This window comes from Solea senegalensis, linkage group LG8 (assembly GCF_019176455.1).
Source record: "Solea senegalensis isolate Sse05_10M linkage group LG8, IFAPA_SoseM_1, whole genome shotgun sequence".
NCBI lineage: Eukaryota > Metazoa > Chordata > Actinopteri > Pleuronectiformes > Soleidae > Solea > Solea senegalensis.
Window position 1 is genome coordinate 11,386,549 of NC_058028.1, and position 17,511 is coordinate 11,404,059.

The following is a 17,511-nucleotide window of genomic DNA, read 5'->3' on the forward strand; positions in this document are numbered from 1 at the left end:
CATTTGTGCAAGGGCAACGCAAATTATGTTAATAATTATCAAATTAAATTTATGAATTTTCTGTTGCACTCCACTGATAGATGCCAAACTAATAATTACAGTTCCCCGTAGCACAACACAATTCACCTGGATTTTAAGCATTGTTCACTGAACAATTCACATTGCATCACTTGATTTTCGAATAGGTATGATTTTAATGACATTTGCCAGACTCAACGTTCAAATTACAGTATGTATAAGAAAGAGGTAAACAAAAACAACACAGTTGAGGCAAATATACAGAACTGAATGAACAAATACAGTGATGACTGGTCAGCTAAATTCCTGCATCTGCCAATGCTTTGCCTCTTACACTGTCTTTTCTCCATGTGAAGAATCCCACGATGATCACCATTATTGGCAGAGCCACGCAGAGCACAATGCTGCTGATGGGCAGCTGGACCTCACAGTCCCTGACAGGTGAGGGAATCGGATCCTCGTCTGTGGAAGGATTTTCGAACAAAAATGCAGATGTGAAGTCCTGAAATGCCACTCTGCTGTTGTTTGTGGGGTTCACCTGACATCTCCACTTCCTGTTGTTGTCCTCCCTCTGGAGTTTTGTGACCAGAGTGATGTTGCAACGTGTGGGGGCAATCAGTTCATACCTGCACGCAGAGGAGATCATCAGAGGAACATTAGTTCATCTTTTATACATGTTTAATACAGCAAAAAGTAACATTGACCACATTAACAGAAACACAGATGACCTGCTCTCTGTGGGCAGCTCAGTCCCATTCTCCATCACCCAGCTGAGTCTGAACTCATTGGAGTATGACCTACAGCTTCCTAAATCAAAGAATGTAGAGATGTGGCAGCTGAGGATGAGGTTTCCTCCAGGATGAAGGTCAGTGATTTTCGAAAAAGCAGTGATGGTGAGGAGAGAGAGGTAAACATCGCAGACGGGCTCTTCCTGCCAGAGGCATCTGTAGGTGCCAATGTCATCCAACCTGAGGTCATGGAGGAGGAGAGAGCAGTTTGATGTGACAGACAGGCGATTGGCTTTGTCTGTGTCTGCTCTCATCTGCCCCCCTCTGACCTCGTAGGTAAAACGCACCTGGACTCCTCCGTAGAAGCTCCAGGAGATGAGGGAGCAGTTTGAGGCCTTCAGGTTGGAACATGGCAGGAGGATGTCACCTCCAATTCTGCTGTACACAAACGCTGCATTGTTTTTACACCAAACACCTGAAAACACAAGAGGCCCAAACAAAAAAACAACAACAATCATTTCACTCATCATTTATTTGCTTATAACAAAACCCCACTAATTTTGGAAAACATTTTGTACAGCTCAGACCTGGTGATAGTTTAGATGACTGCGCTCCCTGTGCTGAGGCCGTCGGACACAGGCAGACACATGCTTGGTAATAACAAGGCTACCAGCAGAAACCGATTTCAGCTATTCTTAACAAAATGTACACCAAGATAGCATTGTATGCTATCTTAAGCATATGTTCACTGGTTAGACAGCCTGACAGGAAAATTAAATTTGGGACACTAAATTCACTCCAGTTCATAGAGACATTTTTTACATCATAAATGACACAGTTGTTGATCCACTGCTGCCTGTATATTTGATTTGAATTGTTCAGATTTACCTCAGGGAAACAACCATACTCAGTGACACAGCAGTAGATGAGCAGCTCCTGTGTCCCTGCATGGCTAAAAATGCAGATTTTCCCCATGGACTTTGGTGCAGAAGCGTGAATGATTTACAGAGAAGCACAAACTTCAGTCTCCTGTTCTTAAATGCTTAAAATCTAGTTTTCCTGATGCCTGTCATGTGGGTTCATGGCACAGTTTTCCCAAAAGAAATTTAAAAAACACATAAAAGTCTAAAATGATCCAGTGTATCTCAGCAAAGCAAAGGTTAGAGAGAAAAAGAGCCAACATTTATTTAGCGGGTTATCTCCCTGAATCATCGAACAACCACTCTTTTTTAATCTTTTCACTCCAGCAGTGAACAGATCATTAATCGGGAAACATGTTCATTAGCAGCAGCATATCCAGCTCGTTCTTAAAGGTCTTCCTCCACATACCTGTGAGAAACAGACAGGTGAGCAGCAAAACTCCTTTCAAGCCTTTTCTGTTCATCATTGTTGTTTTCCGCATTTACAGGAGATGTTTGTGTCCGTGCAGTTGCTGCTGTTTCAAGACATCTTACTTCATTTCCTGTGTCACCCTGAACTGAATATACGCTCTGTATCATGTCCATGAGTGTGTGTGGCTTAGAGGGCGGTGAGAATCCCAATTCTTCTGATGAATGATAATATATCACTCCACTGTCCACTGTAATTTGAAAAAAAAAATGATGATAGATCGTCATGAAATGTGGTTGAAAGCTTCGAAGAACGTTATCACCATCTATTCATTTAGTGCAGGTAATTAGTGATGTTGCACCTTTTAAATGACATGCTAATTGGTGTTTTATAAACATGTTTTTTATTGGTCACATACGTATGATGTACAATGAAGATTTAATGACTCTTCAAAGTAAATGCCGTTGATTACGGTTTTCAAGGTAGAGATTTGGATATTTTTTATAAAATGGGAAGAAAAGTGTTTACATATGTACATCTATCGCTAAATTTAATTCCATTTCTAAAACTACATTAGTGATAGCCAATCAAAAAGAGTTTTTGTTCAATGGAGTGCAGTCTTTATATATGGCCAGGGATAGACTCTGACAGAGAATTGGCCCCGTTTACATGTCCTCCCCATTAGCAAGCAAAGACTGTAAATATAAAGATAAATATTATTAAATATTAAATATTATTAGATAAATAATAAAAGGTTGCACTTTAAAATCAGAGTAGAGGGTTTGCAACCCAGCCATGACAGACAGGTTCATGCTGTCACCTCTTATTATGATATCTGACACCAGATGTGAAAGATTTTTTTCATTTGTTCACTCCTGTGTGACTTGAAAATTGGCTACATCGCCATCTAAAAATGATTTGAATTGCGGCAATGAAAATAAAATGATTAAAAAACAATGCATTTGTATTGTTGTTAAAAACAGGTCTGAAGACAGTATTGGCTGATTGTCTCTTTGAAGAGCTTGGACACCCCTGATGTAGTGAAAAGACTTCAATTTGTTAGATTTTTTTCACTTGTAAACTGACAAATGTAGATATTTGTTGTATTTATTTATTCATGTATTATTTATTGTACATTTGTATTATTTACATGTTTCTGGCTGGGTGATATAGAAAGTTTCTCTTTTATTCAGCTATTACTGTCTTGATTATAGTGGACACATTTGAATACATTTTTTAAATAAAATGTAGCTACTTTTAAAATTAAATTTACCTTTAATTGTTTTTTTTAACCTGCTTACCATGAAACAACATGACCTTTTCATTCGTCACCCAATTATGGGGTGTGATTTGTGAGGTGTGAAATGCAATGATGCATCACTGCATTTCACACCTCACAATGTACGAAACACTTCTGACATTTCTCTGAACAGAGGAAGGAAAAGTGATTAGAAGAGTTGTTTTTTTTGTGGCTAACCAAAACTGTGTCAAATGTTTCCATGTTGTTGCTTTTTTCTTATCAGTATCAGTTTTTTTTCTGATCTTTCTCCACGTACAGACAGGTGAGCAGCAAAACTCATGTCAAGCCTGTGAGATTAAAGCATCTCCACCAGGTTGTTTTCTGATAAATGCTCACAGCTTGTACTGTATACAAAAGCTCACTGCTTTGGCGCATCACGTTTCTTCATGAACACGTCCAGTTATTTTTTCTGTTACATAAAAACCTTTACTTGTACATGCTTTGTAACTGCTGTTAATTGTTTTTCATTTTAACACGTTATTCAGGAAGTGGTCTGATGAGATGCGTCTGTCATGTAACTTGCCTTGGGCCAGAGTGTGGTGAACACTGTGGACACTTTCTGCTGACACACTTGAATTTGTATATATGATAGCTGATCTTGCTTATTTGCAAGAAGAAGGTTCAGTAAATGAAGACGTGCATGACCATCATCAGATCTGACAATCTTTCGTATTGTATATTATCTATATTTGGATATAGATAATATACAAGCCACAGTAGCCCTAAATTAACAGCATTGGTAATTATCAAAATGGATACACCAGTATGTAGAGGCTCTTCAACTGAAATGATACTTTTAATGCTAAAATACAATTATTATTGTGACCCATGAATTTTCAAATGTACTGTTTTACAAAAAACTGAATAAATAGTAAAGCACATTATATTTCTTTGATTAATACATCAAATCATAGTTATTTACTTGCATTTGTGAACAGAAAAAATTGTTTTAGTGACTGAATGTTATTTTCTGACTTCTCAAAGAAGCCCAGTGAGCCGGCTCAAATATGGGTGTAAATTATTCTTTGCCAAATTAATAACAATGATATTATTAGTTTGAAAGATTTGTAAAATGTTTCTGTTTGCTATTTTTTTTATTATTTTGTTTTTATTATCACAGGTAGTCCTTCACAAACATAATGCAGGGTATGAAACAATACTTTCAAGAACCTCAAATGTACAGATAAGTAAATACTAAATACTTTATCCATTACTGTATCCATTACTTAATCTTAAAATACACCTAAACTAAAAATGTACGATATACAGACTCTGTACTGAACCAGTTAATGTTCAAAATTACACAATAGCACATTATTAAAACACAATTTTAAGACAATTTAGGTCTTTTTAATAAACTGCATTGAATCAAAATGCTGCTAGTGTAGCATATGAGAGTGTGTGTAGGGGGCCAGTAATGAAACTGCCCAAAGTTAAAGTGATGTAGTAAATAAATAATTAATATTACGCAACCTGGATTTTTTTTTCAGATTCCATTGGTTTGTTTTACTTGTATTTGTTTTTGAATTGTGTGGATTTTCAGATAAATAGATAACAGATAACTTTTTCAATTTTCTTTTTACATGCTATTGTTTTTCTGCTAAAGTTTGCAAATAGGGAGGTTCTCATTTAAAATGTGTCACATTATTTTCTGAGCACTTAATGGCAATCACATTTCTCGCTTTCTTACTAAATATGGCAATTTGTGTTCTTCATAATGAACAGCTCCCACTCTAGACAGCAGCTCAGTCTCATCACCACCAGTTGAATATTACTTTGTAGAAGTAGTCGTAGCTCTTGGACAGGAAACTCTTCTCCATGATGTGAGGCTGGACGCTCACCTTGTAGCCCTGACTCCCAATGTCCATCTTTACACAGTCCAGCAAGTCTTTAACAGAGACGACACCATTCCAGGGACCGAATGTCACCACCGACTCCTTATCAGCCTCCAGGCTGTTGATGGCGTCTTCGTATGAAGCTAAATCCTCCTCCGTCTGCAGAACACAGATCATGATGGTGGAGTGACGGGTGGCGATGGCCTCGGCTCTGGCAATGCGAATCAGCACCTGAAATAACAGTGGACATTTCTTATAATGATAATCACTTTACAGAGACAATACAGTACAATAAAACAACAGAGAAGGACGACACAGTGAACAGACAAATGGAACAGTGAAACTACATAGACAGCTATTTTGAACAGGCGAGTTTGAGTCTGGGTTTGAAGATGTGAAGAGAGTCAGAGTTCTGGATGTCTGGTGGGAGTGAATTCCAGAGACGGTGCTGAGGCGGTTGAAGTGCACAGTGAGGATGGGGTGTTTGAGGGAGTGGGATGATGTGGCCAGCTAAATTCTGGCCCAGTTGAAGTTTATCGAGGGATTTGTGAGGGAGACCAAAGAGTTGGTGCATACAAACCATGGATTCCCCACCTGGTGGCCATTCAGGAGAATTCAGGTTTCAGGCACTTCCATATTGGTTTCACTGTGTCGTTAAAATGTTGAGCTGATGCTTGTATTTCTTACCTAAGTTTCAGTCATAAACACTGACCTTGTCTGGACCAGTAGTCCTCATGGAGACCAAGATCCTAATGAGGCAGAACCTCATTTCTGAGGAACTGGTTAAGTTTAGGGCTAAGATTTGAATTGTGGTTAGGTTCCGTTTCAGGTCATACTTTAACTGGTTATGGTTAAGGTTAGGGATAACCCTTAGTAAAGGTTGTTCAAATAAATGGATGTCAAAGCAGTGTGTGTGTGTTACTCAATACCTCAATGTTTTCTTTGTAGTGGGGGACTCTGGAGAGAAACTGCTGTCTTCCCACCAGCTCTCCAAACATCTGAGGAGTTTCCTCCAGATGTTTGATGAGAGGTTTGATGTTGTAGAAAACTGCCTCCCTGTGAATCTGCACACACACACACACACACACACACAGCAGTTACATACACGTCTAATATAAAATGTATTTAAAATAAGAGATGTGATCAGCGAGACTCAAACCTCGTGGATGTTCTCTGTTGGCAGCTGCTCTGATCTCAGAAACTCAAGGACAGCTCCAAAATGAGAACCATTGCGGTCGATGAAATAGCGCCCCTGTGGGTCAGTGTGTAGTTTGCGCTCTCTGCTAAACAGTTCTGCCAGTTTAGAGTTGGGGTGCTTCCTCAGTGTGCTCAGAGAAGTGCTGAACAGGTGACCGCCAACATTTAACTGCACAACAGCAGAGTGCTGACAGAAAAAAAAAATAATACAAAAATAGAACTGTGATACAAGCATCTACATTCTCAAGACAACCTCATCAAAGTGGCAAAGTGTGAAATAGATCTGTGTCGATGTGTGTGATTGTTTTTCTGTCGGTGTGTTGCATATTGCTACAAATGATGTTTTGTTGTTTATACTCTAACCTTAACGATAGTTACTACTGGCCTAATCCTACTCGTAACCTTAAAATTAACCCTGATCTCAGCCTAACTTTAAAACATGTCTTTACCCTTAAATGTAGTAATTTACAATTACGGAGACTTGAAAAACAGCTGTTGAAAACCGCCATTAACCAAGTCCCTGAATTCACCACAAGCCTCAGTCACATGTTCAGCCTCTCAGTAGACACAAACTTTATTTTTCTCTCACTCCTCCTCTGAATATAAACTTATCTGCTGATTACAATCGTGTTTTTCTTACTGGGGCTGCGGCCGCGCACTGTTTTCCGGGTGACTTGTAATCCGGCAGGCTCATGTTGTCGTCAGTTTCACAGTTTGTCCAAGAAGTAGAATCTGGAAGTTTTTACACCACTCGACAGGTAGGAACCAGGGGGCGTGGCCTTACCCGGACCTGATGTTCTAATTCTTACAGGATGAGTCACTCGTTGTAAAATATGTTTGACCATTTTCTTGACAAGTTTATAACCACCGACCCACAGCAGAAATGTGTACATATTAAAATTTACGGGAAGTATATCCTTATATGTAGTGTTTTATTTCGATTTTTTTTTTTTACAAGGAAACAACGAAATAACATTTAGCCTCCGCAGAAATAGTTTAAAATACTCGGGGTTTTAAAGGTTTTTCAGTATTCTAGAAATCAACTGACACTTGTCAGTCGATTCAGATGTACAGTATCAGTAAATTAAGCATTCATTTTTCAAGTCACCTCAGGTCAGCGCGGACCAAATTTAAAAGGCAAGACTACTGTAACCATGGCAACACTACACTTCGACTTCTAATGTTGTAACAAACTCCTACAACAAGCTTGAAAATAATATATGAGATTGAAGGATTGAACTGAACAAAACAAAAAAAATCACTACTATGACCTTTTCTAATATTCAGGGCTCATTAATAATGATCAAGTATCATCACACAATAAGGCTCCAATGACTTCTATATCACGCATGAATGATCTATACTCATTTATCATAAGATTTAACAAAGACAAACTTTTAGTTTAGCAAATTCTTTCATTTCTTAGCACTTGAGAGAATCATTGGTGTTAAACTGCTCACCATCCAGGACATGAACACATTCATAGTCAAGAAACGGGCAGGTAATATCTGCAGATCCATCACACCCCGGACACAATCTGCACTTATTCACTATTTTGCACTTATATTCTCAACGTCTGTCCGTGTAAATAATGTTATATATACACATACACATACATACGTACACACACATATTTTCACATATATATATATATATAAAAATAGATCGGACCTCTGCACTCTACTCATTTCTTATACCACCCCATTTAAATTATTGTTCTGTTGTCCTTGTTCTTTCCAGTTAAATGTGTTATGTTAATATATGTATGTAATGGGTTACAATCTGATTCAAATATTACTTGTGAAACATTGTCAAGATCACCAACACTACTACGTGTTCATATGATCTTGAATGGATTTTAGTCAAAACCGCATAATTCTTTCTGCAGCACTGTCAAGGGAAGTCGAGTGAGACATCCGTCTTACTCCCAGGTAAAAAAAATCACTTGACAAATGGTCATTGCACTCAAGAGATGCTATCACTTCAAGTAAAATAAGAACTTAAGTTTCTGACTAAATAGTCACTGCATTAACTCCTGAGTTGCAGTTTCATCTGAAGGACAGACACTGCATTTTGAATAAAAAACGAAAAGAATTACATTTAGAGTTCGTCATATCAATCCTGTCCATCTTTGTTTTTGATGCTTCAATATGAGTGAATAGAGAAAGCAACCTCTTTAATAAACATTATGCAACAAAGTGAACACACAATATTAAAATGTATTTTCCAGATTTTATTGTTTTTGTACACAAAAATCACAGGGTGATTCTTCCATCTGCTGGAACGGTTGAAAACCTGGAAAAAAAAAAGAAACAGTACTTTAAACAATTTAAAAAATTTAAAAACAATACTTTATTGAGCAGCAACAAAGCAGTTATATTTTTTACTGATTATACTTAAACAATTCTTGAAATTTTCAACTGAATCCGCATTTTCTGGTCCACAACTGAATAGACATGATTTACATGAAATAAATTACATAACTTATGATACATTGATAAAAAACTTAACAGGCCGTCATAACTTTGTCATGCATGATTGACATGGCTGGTAATGTGGTTTCTTGATTGCAAACAGATACATTTCTTCTGTTATGCAATTAAGGAGCTAAAAGTGTTTGTGCTACTTGGACCTTCTCAGACAAATGCCTCAATGTCTTCAACTGAAAAGGACTCACTGCTCTGAAGAACTGGAGCAGAACCACAGAACGTGGATCTGAGCCAGTGACCCGCAGAAACAGACTGAGTCCCATTCCGACTCGTCATCGTGTCATCACTGAAGGGACTTTAACTTTGGTTTAATACCTACTGCACCATTACTTCAGACATAAAATAAACTCATCGCCTAACCAACATGTCCTACATCAATATATCTATGTTAGATTATCCAACTGATCAATGACTGCTCCATTTCATAGATCCTGCCCTCTTACCCTCTTATGCAGTGGGCACAGGTGCACCCTGGGGCATGACGGGCACCTCTGGCTTGGCCCCCTTCTGCTCAGATATTGGTGTGGTGGGCAGGCTCTCCTCCTTGGGCTCCACAATGCTGACATGGTCAGGCAGGGGCTTCTTGGGGCCGATCTTACCACTAGGGTCCCAGGGCAGCATGATCTTGACCTTGATGCCCAGCACACCTGACAACCACCACAAGCAAAGGCAAGAAGTAGAATCACAAAAGCGCATCCTCTAATCTTCCACCAATTAGTAATGTTTCGTTTATTCCATCCAACTAACAATGTGACTGAACAGAAAGTTTGTCTCTGCTCCCATCAATACTAACCCTGTCTTAGCAGGACGTGGCGGACTGCTGTGTCGACGTAGTAGTTGACTGGGTCTCCACTGTGGATCATCAGGCCATCCACAAACTTCATGGACTTGGCCCTCTGACCCCTCAGCTTGCCGGACACCACCACCTCACAGCCCTTGGCACCACTCTCCATGATGAACCTCAGAACACCATAACAAGCCCTGGAAACAGAGAGTCAAGCAGACTTTAATCAATAATCACTCCATTTTCATGTTTGTTGAGAACATTTACAGCACTGTTGGATGACACTTAAGACTTAATTATTCAATTTCACCTCAAAACTGAGTTGAACTTCAACCTTCTCAGACAAATGCCTCAATGTCTTCAACCGAAAGACTCACTGCTCTAAGGAACCAGAAGAGAACCACAAAACGTGGCTCTGAGCCAGTGACCAGTAGAACCAGACTGAGTCCCATTCCGACTCGTCATCGTGTCATCACTGAAGGGATGAAACTGCACACACACTTACTGCGACTATAAAATATACTATATGATGAATACTGCTACAATCATATTTCTGATTGCTGGTTAATATTACATTTTAGTTAGAAAGGGCACAATAGATTCTACAGAGAGTTACTAGGGGTGCTTAAGTCAAATCTGGTGAAATGAGTTAACACATTCAAGATCACCTTTCAGCTACTCCAACAATTAAGCGGGAAACAAGTGGATAACATTGACAACTGAGGACAGCAATGGTGTTTGTGCAGCTCTGCTTACCTACGAACAGCCAGGCCTCCAAGCAGCTTGTAGCGCAGAGACTCTGCCTGAGCAATGGCACACAGACCACGGGTGGCAACCTTCTCAGCATACAGCTACAAGAGTGGGGACACATGTATTTAGTCAGTGAAAAAAAAGACAAGATGGCTCCAAGTCACTGTTAAATCAGAACCAATATGTCCTCATTACATTACATATGGAGTTAATAGCATGCAATTGAATATACAGCATGACATTGTTGCTACCAGCAGGGTATCTGCAGTACAGATTCACAATAAACCACTCAATCTACTGCTTCTTACAGAAATGATATAAGATTCTAACAGATCCCACTGTGCAACTTGAATTTGATAAACAGGAGTGACATCAACTATGCAGTAACAGTAGCAGGCTGCCAGAAACCTTTCACAGACTCTTTGGTCACAATATTAACAGTCATCATTAAGCCTCTCTGACATTATGACAAAGGACCATTTAGGTGCCATATCCTTGACAGCTAACAATCACACAATGTGCCCCAGGCCTAAGTGAGAGAAGATGGTACCATTAAAGAATGTTTGCACTAAATACACGTTTTAAATGTTGAAAGTGAGAAGGTTCACTGTATTTCCTGATAGTTTCACCCTTCTCAGACAAATGCCTCAGTGTCTTCAAGTGAAAAAGACTCACTGCTCTGAGAAACTGGACCAGAACCACAGAACGTGGACCTGAAACAGTTAACCGCAGAACTAGACTGAGTCCTGTTCTGTCTCGTCATCGTATCATCACTGAAGGGAAAGCAACCATGGAAAATGTGCCTTAATGTCCAATTACAATGATAAAATACACTAGTGTTGTCAAATCATGTGCCACCCTTGGTCTGTAAAAATACAATTCACTTCTGCATTAAAAGATTTGAGTTATCATTTCTTAAGTTATTCATCAATGTTCTTGTACCTCCACACTGCCCTCAGGGAAGCCAAACCTCTTCTGGACCACAGCAGTCAGCTCTCTGATCCGGCGGCCCTTCTCTCCCAGAACATTCTGGGTCCTGCAAACAAAGAACATTCTGGGTAAACTTTGATCAACAGCACTGCCCAATAAAAATATCTCAGGTACACAGGTAATGTTTAGATTTGGTGATGACATTTGGCACTCTAGTAGAAAGCACAACGTTTTAAAAATCAAAGGTTTAGGAAAAGAATCCCAAACTTAGTGGATGTTACAATTCAGAGGTTGAATGTTGGAGCTGGGAATGACTTGGACACCCTAGTTAAATGTTCCAGTCACTCCACTGCAACTTTAGATAATGTCATATTATTCCTTATCACCCTTCTCAGACAAATGCCTCTGTGTCTTCAAGTGGAAAAGACTCACTGCTCTGAGGAACTAGAGCAGAACCACAGAACGTGGCCCTGAAACAGTTAACCACAGAACTAGACTGAGTCTTGTTCTGTCTCGTCATCGTATCATCACTGAAGGGAAAACCACCAAGGAAAATGTGCCATAATATCTAACTATAGTGATAAAACAGACCAATGTTGTCAAATCATGTGCCACACTTGGTCTGACTTTAAACAAAAATAATTTAAAAATACAATTTACTTTCTTCTTCCTGCATTAAAGGATTTGAGTTATCATTTGAGTCAAGTGTTCAGGATACTTCACCACAACTTAAGATAAGTCATGTTATAAATAGGTTAGCCAAGTAAAAAGCTACATTAATTAGTGTTTCATACATAACTGCCAGGCATTAAATGAGAAACAAGGACAGCAAAAACAAAGGCTATAGTTTCACTGTGAAAAATCACTTTGAATCATGAACATCTTTGAACATTCAACTTCACAATAAGTTGTCAATGAAAAATTTCAATAAATGGAATGCACATAAAATGCTGACATTCAGTTTTTCTGACCACCAATGAAGTAAGTAAGTCACTGAATAGTTGTAACTGAACTGCAGTGCAACGAGCATCATCCACAGAAGTGCACAAATGTGTGTAAACTCACCTTGTTGCCAGGATGATGATCTCAGTCCTAGTTGGGGTCACACGCACCTCCACACCAGAGTAACCATCCTCAGCAAGTTCGCGAGTCAGGAACTCGTTCAGCTCGGCCTTGAAGATACCATCTGAGACGAACTAAGGAAAGAGAACAGGATCAAACTCAAAGCACACAACCAACAGTCAATGAAAAGAGCAGCATACTCAACTTCATTGTGGTTTGACAAGAAAAATAAATCACATCATTTTAAAAAGGAGAAACTGAAGCACACATTTTAAGATATGTTAATATACCACTTGTTTCTGTGCTGACATCACAACTAACTGAATACAAGGATAAGATGAAAGCAGCAATATAATTATACTATACTACATGTGGACAATCATATATGCTGATGGATATATCATTACAGATTTACAAATATAAAAAGACCACATGTTTAATTTACCAACATCAGCTAAGACATTTAAATGGGTAACGCTAGCAATTAATTTATTATATTAAGAGCCTAATAACGGTTGGTATATCCAGGATATGAACCTTTTGAGTCCCATTTCACTTGACTGAAGCTAATTCACTAGCTAACCCACACATATCTATAACATTATTACATATAGAACGACAAACCAACTACATTTCACAGTTATCACAAGTATGTTTCATATAATTAATCTACGCCTGGGTGTTTTACCCGGGCCTATGTCTGTGAGTCCCAGGTTATCTGTCATCTCCGGTCGCAATGTAACGAGCCATGCTAGCTAGCCCAAATGAGGAGGACGCTGCGCCGGTAGCATCTGGATTAATCCTCCCGTGGTCTGAGGTGCATCAGCTCGACTAACACCGGGGCGAACACGAAAAACTAGTAATTCAACAGACGTTTGGCCATTTTTACAGAAACGTGTTTTATCTGAGCCTAAAACGCCGATGAAAGTGTGCTAACCTTCCTCTTCTTGGAGATTTGCACCGCCATCTTCCGAAAGGCCGTAGACAGGAAAGGACCGTCAGAGGAGGCGGAAATGACTTTATACCAAAAAGTGTAACTTCCGGTGACGTCTCTTTTAGGCTCCTGCTAGTACTTGTAGTTTTTTAGTCGTTCAGTTTGATTCGTAGCATAACATTCAACCACTAAAACAAATGTTTCTGGTCAGGAATGCAAGTAAATAACTATAATGTTCACGTCTTAATCAAGAAATAATAATTTGCTTTACTGTTTTGTTTTGTTTTGTTTTTGCGGGTTATATATATGTATATATGAATCCAGCATAAAAAATATGATTTTTGTTTATGATTTTTCACTTAAATCTGTAATATACTCAGTTTGGTATACATTTTGAGGTATTTGTGCATCAGCAGATCTGGAGCCACTTATGCGTATTTCTCTTAGGTTTCCAATAGGTGGCCCCACCACACTGTATTTGTTACTCTACTGCTGCAGACACAGGTTGTTGCTTGTGGGTAAAACCGCAGAGCACTTAAGAATATTGAAGAAGCCCTTTAAAGATGGAGAAAACAACACATAAAACATGTTTTTCACATATAAAATCTATAGGTTATTGTTAAATATAAACCTTGTGTGATAAAATGAGACCAGAATCATTAAATTTTCACTGCAGTCAGTCGCTACATCACAGGTACAGATTAATGGGAATATGTTCGTAAAATTGATTCATTTAAATATTCAAAATGTGTGTAATGACTTGAATGAATGACTGAATCCCTTAGTTTAAATATACAGTGTGGTCTCTGGGTGAGTTTGGGGTGGTGTAGCTCAGTGGTTAAGACCGGTACACTGTGTGCAAAAGACTTCATGGTCGCAAGTTCAACTCCACCCCTGGCAGGTTGTACTCAATTCCCTTGTAAGTTGCTTTGGATAAAAGCGTCTGCTAAATGACATGTAATGTAATGTTTATGACACTTAACAGTTTTAATAAAAGAGTGCCATAAATATTGGGGTTGAGGTGTCTGAATATGTCACTTGTCAGGTGTTAAACCAGACCAAAAAGCATGGAAATAGTATTCTACTCATCTCCCTCAGTTAAATGCTGTTCGACTAAAAATGTTGGCAGCCGCAGATTATAATTGTTGCATCAGACATTGGCAGTGAGTCACACTCAAGAGTGTCAGAATGACATCATTTGTTGGCGACATGTGGATCTCTTCCTCGCCATTGCAGTTTAGTGTTGTTGAGATTGTGATTGTGTTGAACAGCTGCAGAGCAGTGTAAAAAAAAACAAACAAGCACTGTAAAAACAAGTCATTTCAGGACACTGCGCACTGCTCACTGAAGAGGGCAGATTGATCAAGTTTCTCCCGACACCTGCTGGGCTCCACATGGAGCTGCAACTAAAAGAGCAGGTCAGTGCTGGTGTCACATTAAAGCAAGCGATAGAGAACAATTGACTGATTCTTGTGCGAGACTTGTCACAAATCAGTAATGACTTTGTTCATTTCCTTGTGTCTTAAAAAACTGCACTGGTACTGATTATTTTCCTTATGTTCAATAGAAAGGACACACTCCAGTTAACATTAACTTAATTATACTCTTGTGTGGACACCAGTTTCTAAAAATGTGCATTAAAATGAGATAGAGTTTAGAGAAATAGAGTTTTTCAAATTTGAGTTGAATTAATATGAGCAGAGAATGAGTTTGAGTAATGAGTAAATTATTTTGCATTTTGTAATCTGAAATATTTCATCAATTACCTTCTAATTGAATAAGTTACTGTCTAATGATCCCAAGGAAAATACAAAAATCTTGTTGAGGCCCCTTGGTTAAAAAGAAATTGAACCTTTTATTTAAAGACAATGTGAATAAACATGTTTATTGAGTTTGTTAAGTGTTGTACACCATCACTAGTTTCTAAAATGATGCTTAAGCTGAAATGAAACAGACGACAGTGACTTAAATGTGGTGTGTAAGTATGTTGTGATTTCTGCCTCTAGCTCAGTTACAGTTTTAGCGTTGACACAGAGGTACTGCATTCTTTGTACATAGTGGAGTGAATTGCAAATGTCTTCAGATCCATCCCAACCCCACTTATACACACACCTCCTTTAAACTTTGCCCCAACTCTGGCCATTCCCTCCTGTACTGCCTGTTAACCAACCAATAATTTTTCTTCTTCTCCCTGTAAACCCGTCCTGCTGCTAAATTTCCCCCAAACCACTTCATTCAGCCATCTCTGTCCACACACTGACATTATACACACACTCACACACAAACATACTTACCAGAGAAGCCACCCCTCACCCTCTATCCCAGGCTGATTCCAGTCCATTCCCATTGAGCGGCATTAGCATACAGATGTTAGCCTGAAAAGGGAAAGCAGGGACACACAAAGGGCCTGCATGACCAGGAGGGGAAGGAGGGGTCGATGGGCTGCACAGGGATGGCCCTTGGCCTTTTAAGGTCTAACACACACACACAAACACACACACACACACAGAGCCACGGGTATTGAATTGTAAGTAGCCGTGGGGGTGGGGGTGGGGGTTTGGGAGTTAAGGGAGTCTGCTCCTCCTCCTTCGCTTTTCTGATTCATTCACTGGAGGAAAATCCTCAGCCTGTGGCCACAGCTGAATACCAACACACACACACACACACACACACACACACACACACACACACACACACACACACACACACACAATGTGTGTCCCCTGTGGTTAGTTGTTGATTAATCAGTTGTTTAATTGAATATTTGCAAACGATTTTGATAATAGATTAATTAGTTGAAGATTAATGGGTTTGAGGGATTTGAAAAAAAAGTAGTTCTGTGAATTGAGCTTGTCAAGGTGAATATATTCTGGTTTCTTTGTTCCTCTGTGTCAGTAAACTAAATATCTTTGGACAAAACAAGACATGTGAGGATAACAGGTAATGATTTCTTTTAATCATTTTTTTTTTAATTTTATGGACCAAGAAAACAGATGGAGAGAAAATTGATAAAACAATAACAAAGGATAATGTGCTGTTATAGATGAAATGGTATATAAAACTTTTATAAATTTTATAAATTTATAAAGTGCAAAAAATTTACTTAATCCAACCAACACACATACGGACACTTGCACACACACACACACACTTGCACACACACACACACACACACAGGGAGGGGAGGACCTCAACTTCTGCTCCACTTTGTGTGAATAGATGGAAATCAGTCACAAGTATCTCAGTGTCCCATTGTGTGTCGGCAAGTCTTTGTTCGAGCATCTGTTGCCCAAACATTCTCCTCAGTGTCACTCACTCTAAATTGGTCTGTTCAGACGAGTCGCAACAAAACTCACTCCTCTTCCCACACAACACAGACATATAAACACACTCTCTCACACACACATACACACAGAGGGGAGGGCCCAGAGATTCCCTAAACGCAAGTAAAGGAAAGAGTTAATCTTTGCTCTTTTTGTGTGTCAGTGTGACACAGATGATCGTAAAGACACAGGGAGCTGTGGTAGCATTTTAGAGTGATGCCTCTGGGGACCATTTTAATTTATTTTAAGTGTATGATTTGTTTGTGTCTCATCATGTCCAATGACAAAACAAATCCTGTCGATTTATCGTATTGTATTACTACTAATTCAGTATGTGGAGAAACTGAATCAGGCCACAGACAAAGTAAGAGTTTAACACACCATTAAAACCTACAACTTCAGCACATCCATTCATAGTCCAGTTATTCTCACTGCAGTGGTTATAGGACAGCCTTTTCCCAGATTTTAAAATAAGCTAATGTGATCCTGATAATTTCCCTCTCAATCATGTTGAAGTGCTCCACTCAGAAAGGCCAACACTGATGAAATTTTCTTAAACTGAGGCAACAGAGAAAGCCAAAACCACAGTAAGTCATATTGCCAAGACATTTGGCACTAAAGATCGTGCAGCCATCAAAAATGAAAAACACATGTAGAAATAAAACACCCCGCTTGTAAAAAGCACTTAAATGGCACTTTCCCATTACTTATGTGCATGAATTCATTTGACACTATCTTTGTGAAATATATACAAGTGTTTTACAGACTCAGGTTGTAACTTAATCAGGGTGATTTGGTTGGTTGGCCCTATCTGACAGAGGCTGATATATTT

At 38.9% G+C, this 17,511-nt stretch overlaps 3 protein-coding genes and 4 non-coding genes across 7 annotated transcripts; all 7 read right to left on the reverse strand.

Annotated features, from left to right (window-relative positions):
• Positions 1–170: 170 nt before the first annotated feature.
• On the reverse strand, positions 171–2,288 carry LOC122773706. Its single transcript, XM_044032579.1, has 3 exons — positions 2,076–2,288; positions 747–1,221; positions 171–644 (listed from the first exon to the last, which is right to left on the reverse strand). The coding sequence occupies exons 1-3, from the start codon at positions 2,146–2,148 to the stop codon at positions 317–319; spliced, it is 876 nt and encodes a 291-aa protein (XP_043888514.1). The 5' UTR covers positions 2,149–2,288; the 3' UTR covers positions 171–316.
• A 2,573-nt stretch (positions 2,289–4,861) lies between these two features.
• kctd14 (potassium channel tetramerization domain containing 14) lies at positions 4,862–7,186 on the reverse strand. Its single transcript, XM_044031396.1, has 4 exons — positions 7,048–7,186; positions 6,370–6,594; positions 6,140–6,274; positions 4,862–5,441 (listed from the first exon to the last, which is right to left on the reverse strand). The coding sequence occupies exons 1-4, from the start codon at positions 7,099–7,101 to the stop codon at positions 5,130–5,132; spliced, it is 726 nt and encodes a 241-aa protein (XP_043887331.1). The 5' UTR covers positions 7,102–7,186; the 3' UTR covers positions 4,862–5,129.
• A 1,439-nt stretch (positions 7,187–8,625) lies between these two features.
• Positions 8,626–13,442, reverse strand: rps3 (ribosomal protein S3). Its single transcript, XM_044032803.1, has 7 exons — positions 13,360–13,442; positions 12,426–12,556; positions 11,373–11,466; positions 10,437–10,531; positions 9,690–9,877; positions 9,340–9,543; positions 8,626–8,702 (listed from the first exon to the last, which is right to left on the reverse strand). Exons 1-6 carry the CDS (start codon positions 13,387–13,389, stop codon positions 9,344–9,346), a joined length of 738 nt encoding a protein of 245 aa, XP_043888738.1. The 5' UTR covers positions 13,390–13,442; the 3' UTR covers positions 8,626–8,702; positions 9,340–9,343.
• On the reverse strand, positions 9,039–9,188 carry LOC122774050. The gene has a single exon (XR_006360951.1). It is a non-coding gene; the product is annotated as a small nucleolar RNA SNORD15 (small nucleolar RNA).
• On the reverse strand, positions 10,014–10,161 carry LOC122774052. Its single transcript, XR_006360953.1, has one exon. It is a non-coding gene; the product is annotated as a small nucleolar RNA SNORD15 (small nucleolar RNA).
• On the reverse strand, positions 11,060–11,209 carry LOC122774053. Its single transcript, XR_006360954.1, has one exon. It is a non-coding gene; the product is annotated as a small nucleolar RNA SNORD15 (small nucleolar RNA).
• On the reverse strand, positions 11,747–11,896 carry LOC122774051. Its single transcript, XR_006360952.1, has one exon. It is a non-coding gene; the product is annotated as a small nucleolar RNA SNORD15 (small nucleolar RNA).
• Positions 13,443–17,511: the final 4,069 nt, after the last annotated feature.

What these genes read in the sequence shown, in the direction of transcription:
- LOC122773706 (XM_044032579.1), bottom strand. Translation starts at nt 2,148, where the DNA reads ATGCGGAAAACAACAATGATGAACAGAAAAGGCTTGAAAGGAGTTTTG. An exon ending in CACCTGTCTGTTTCTCACAG is followed by an intron (nt 1,222 to 2,075) that starts GTATGTGGAGGA and finishes TTGTGTTTTCAG; the next exon opens with GTGTTTGGTGTAAAAACAAT. An exon ending in GAGCTGCCCACAGAGAGCAG is followed by an intron (nt 645 to 746) that starts GTCATCTGTGTT and finishes CTCTGCGTGCAG; the next exon opens with GTATGAACTGATTGCCCCCA.
- rps3 (XM_044032803.1), bottom strand. Translation starts at nt 13,389, where the DNA reads ATGGCGGTGCAAATCTCCAAGAAGAGGAAG. An exon ending in AAATCTCCAAGAAGAGGAAG is followed by an intron (nt 12,557 to 13,359) that starts GTTAGCACACTT and finishes CTCTTTCCTTAG; the next exon opens with TTCGTCTCAGATGGTATCTT. An exon ending in ATCATCATCCTGGCAACAAG is followed by an intron (nt 11,467 to 12,425) that starts GTGAGTTTACAC and finishes CTTTGTTTGCAG; the next exon opens with GACCCAGAATGTTCTGGGAG.
- kctd14 (XM_044031396.1), bottom strand. Translation starts at nt 7,101, where the DNA reads ATGAGCCTGCCGGATTACAAGTCACCCGGAAAACAGTGCGCGGCCGCA. An exon ending in CAACAGAGAACATCCACGAG is followed by an intron (nt 6,275 to 6,369) that starts GTTTGAGTCTCG and finishes GTGTGTGTGCAG; the next exon opens with ATTCACAGGGAGGCAGTTTT. An exon ending in ACTACAAAGAAAACATTGAG is followed by an intron (nt 5,442 to 6,139) that starts GTATTGAGTAAC and finishes CTGTTATTTCAG; the next exon opens with GTGCTGATTCGCATTGCCAG.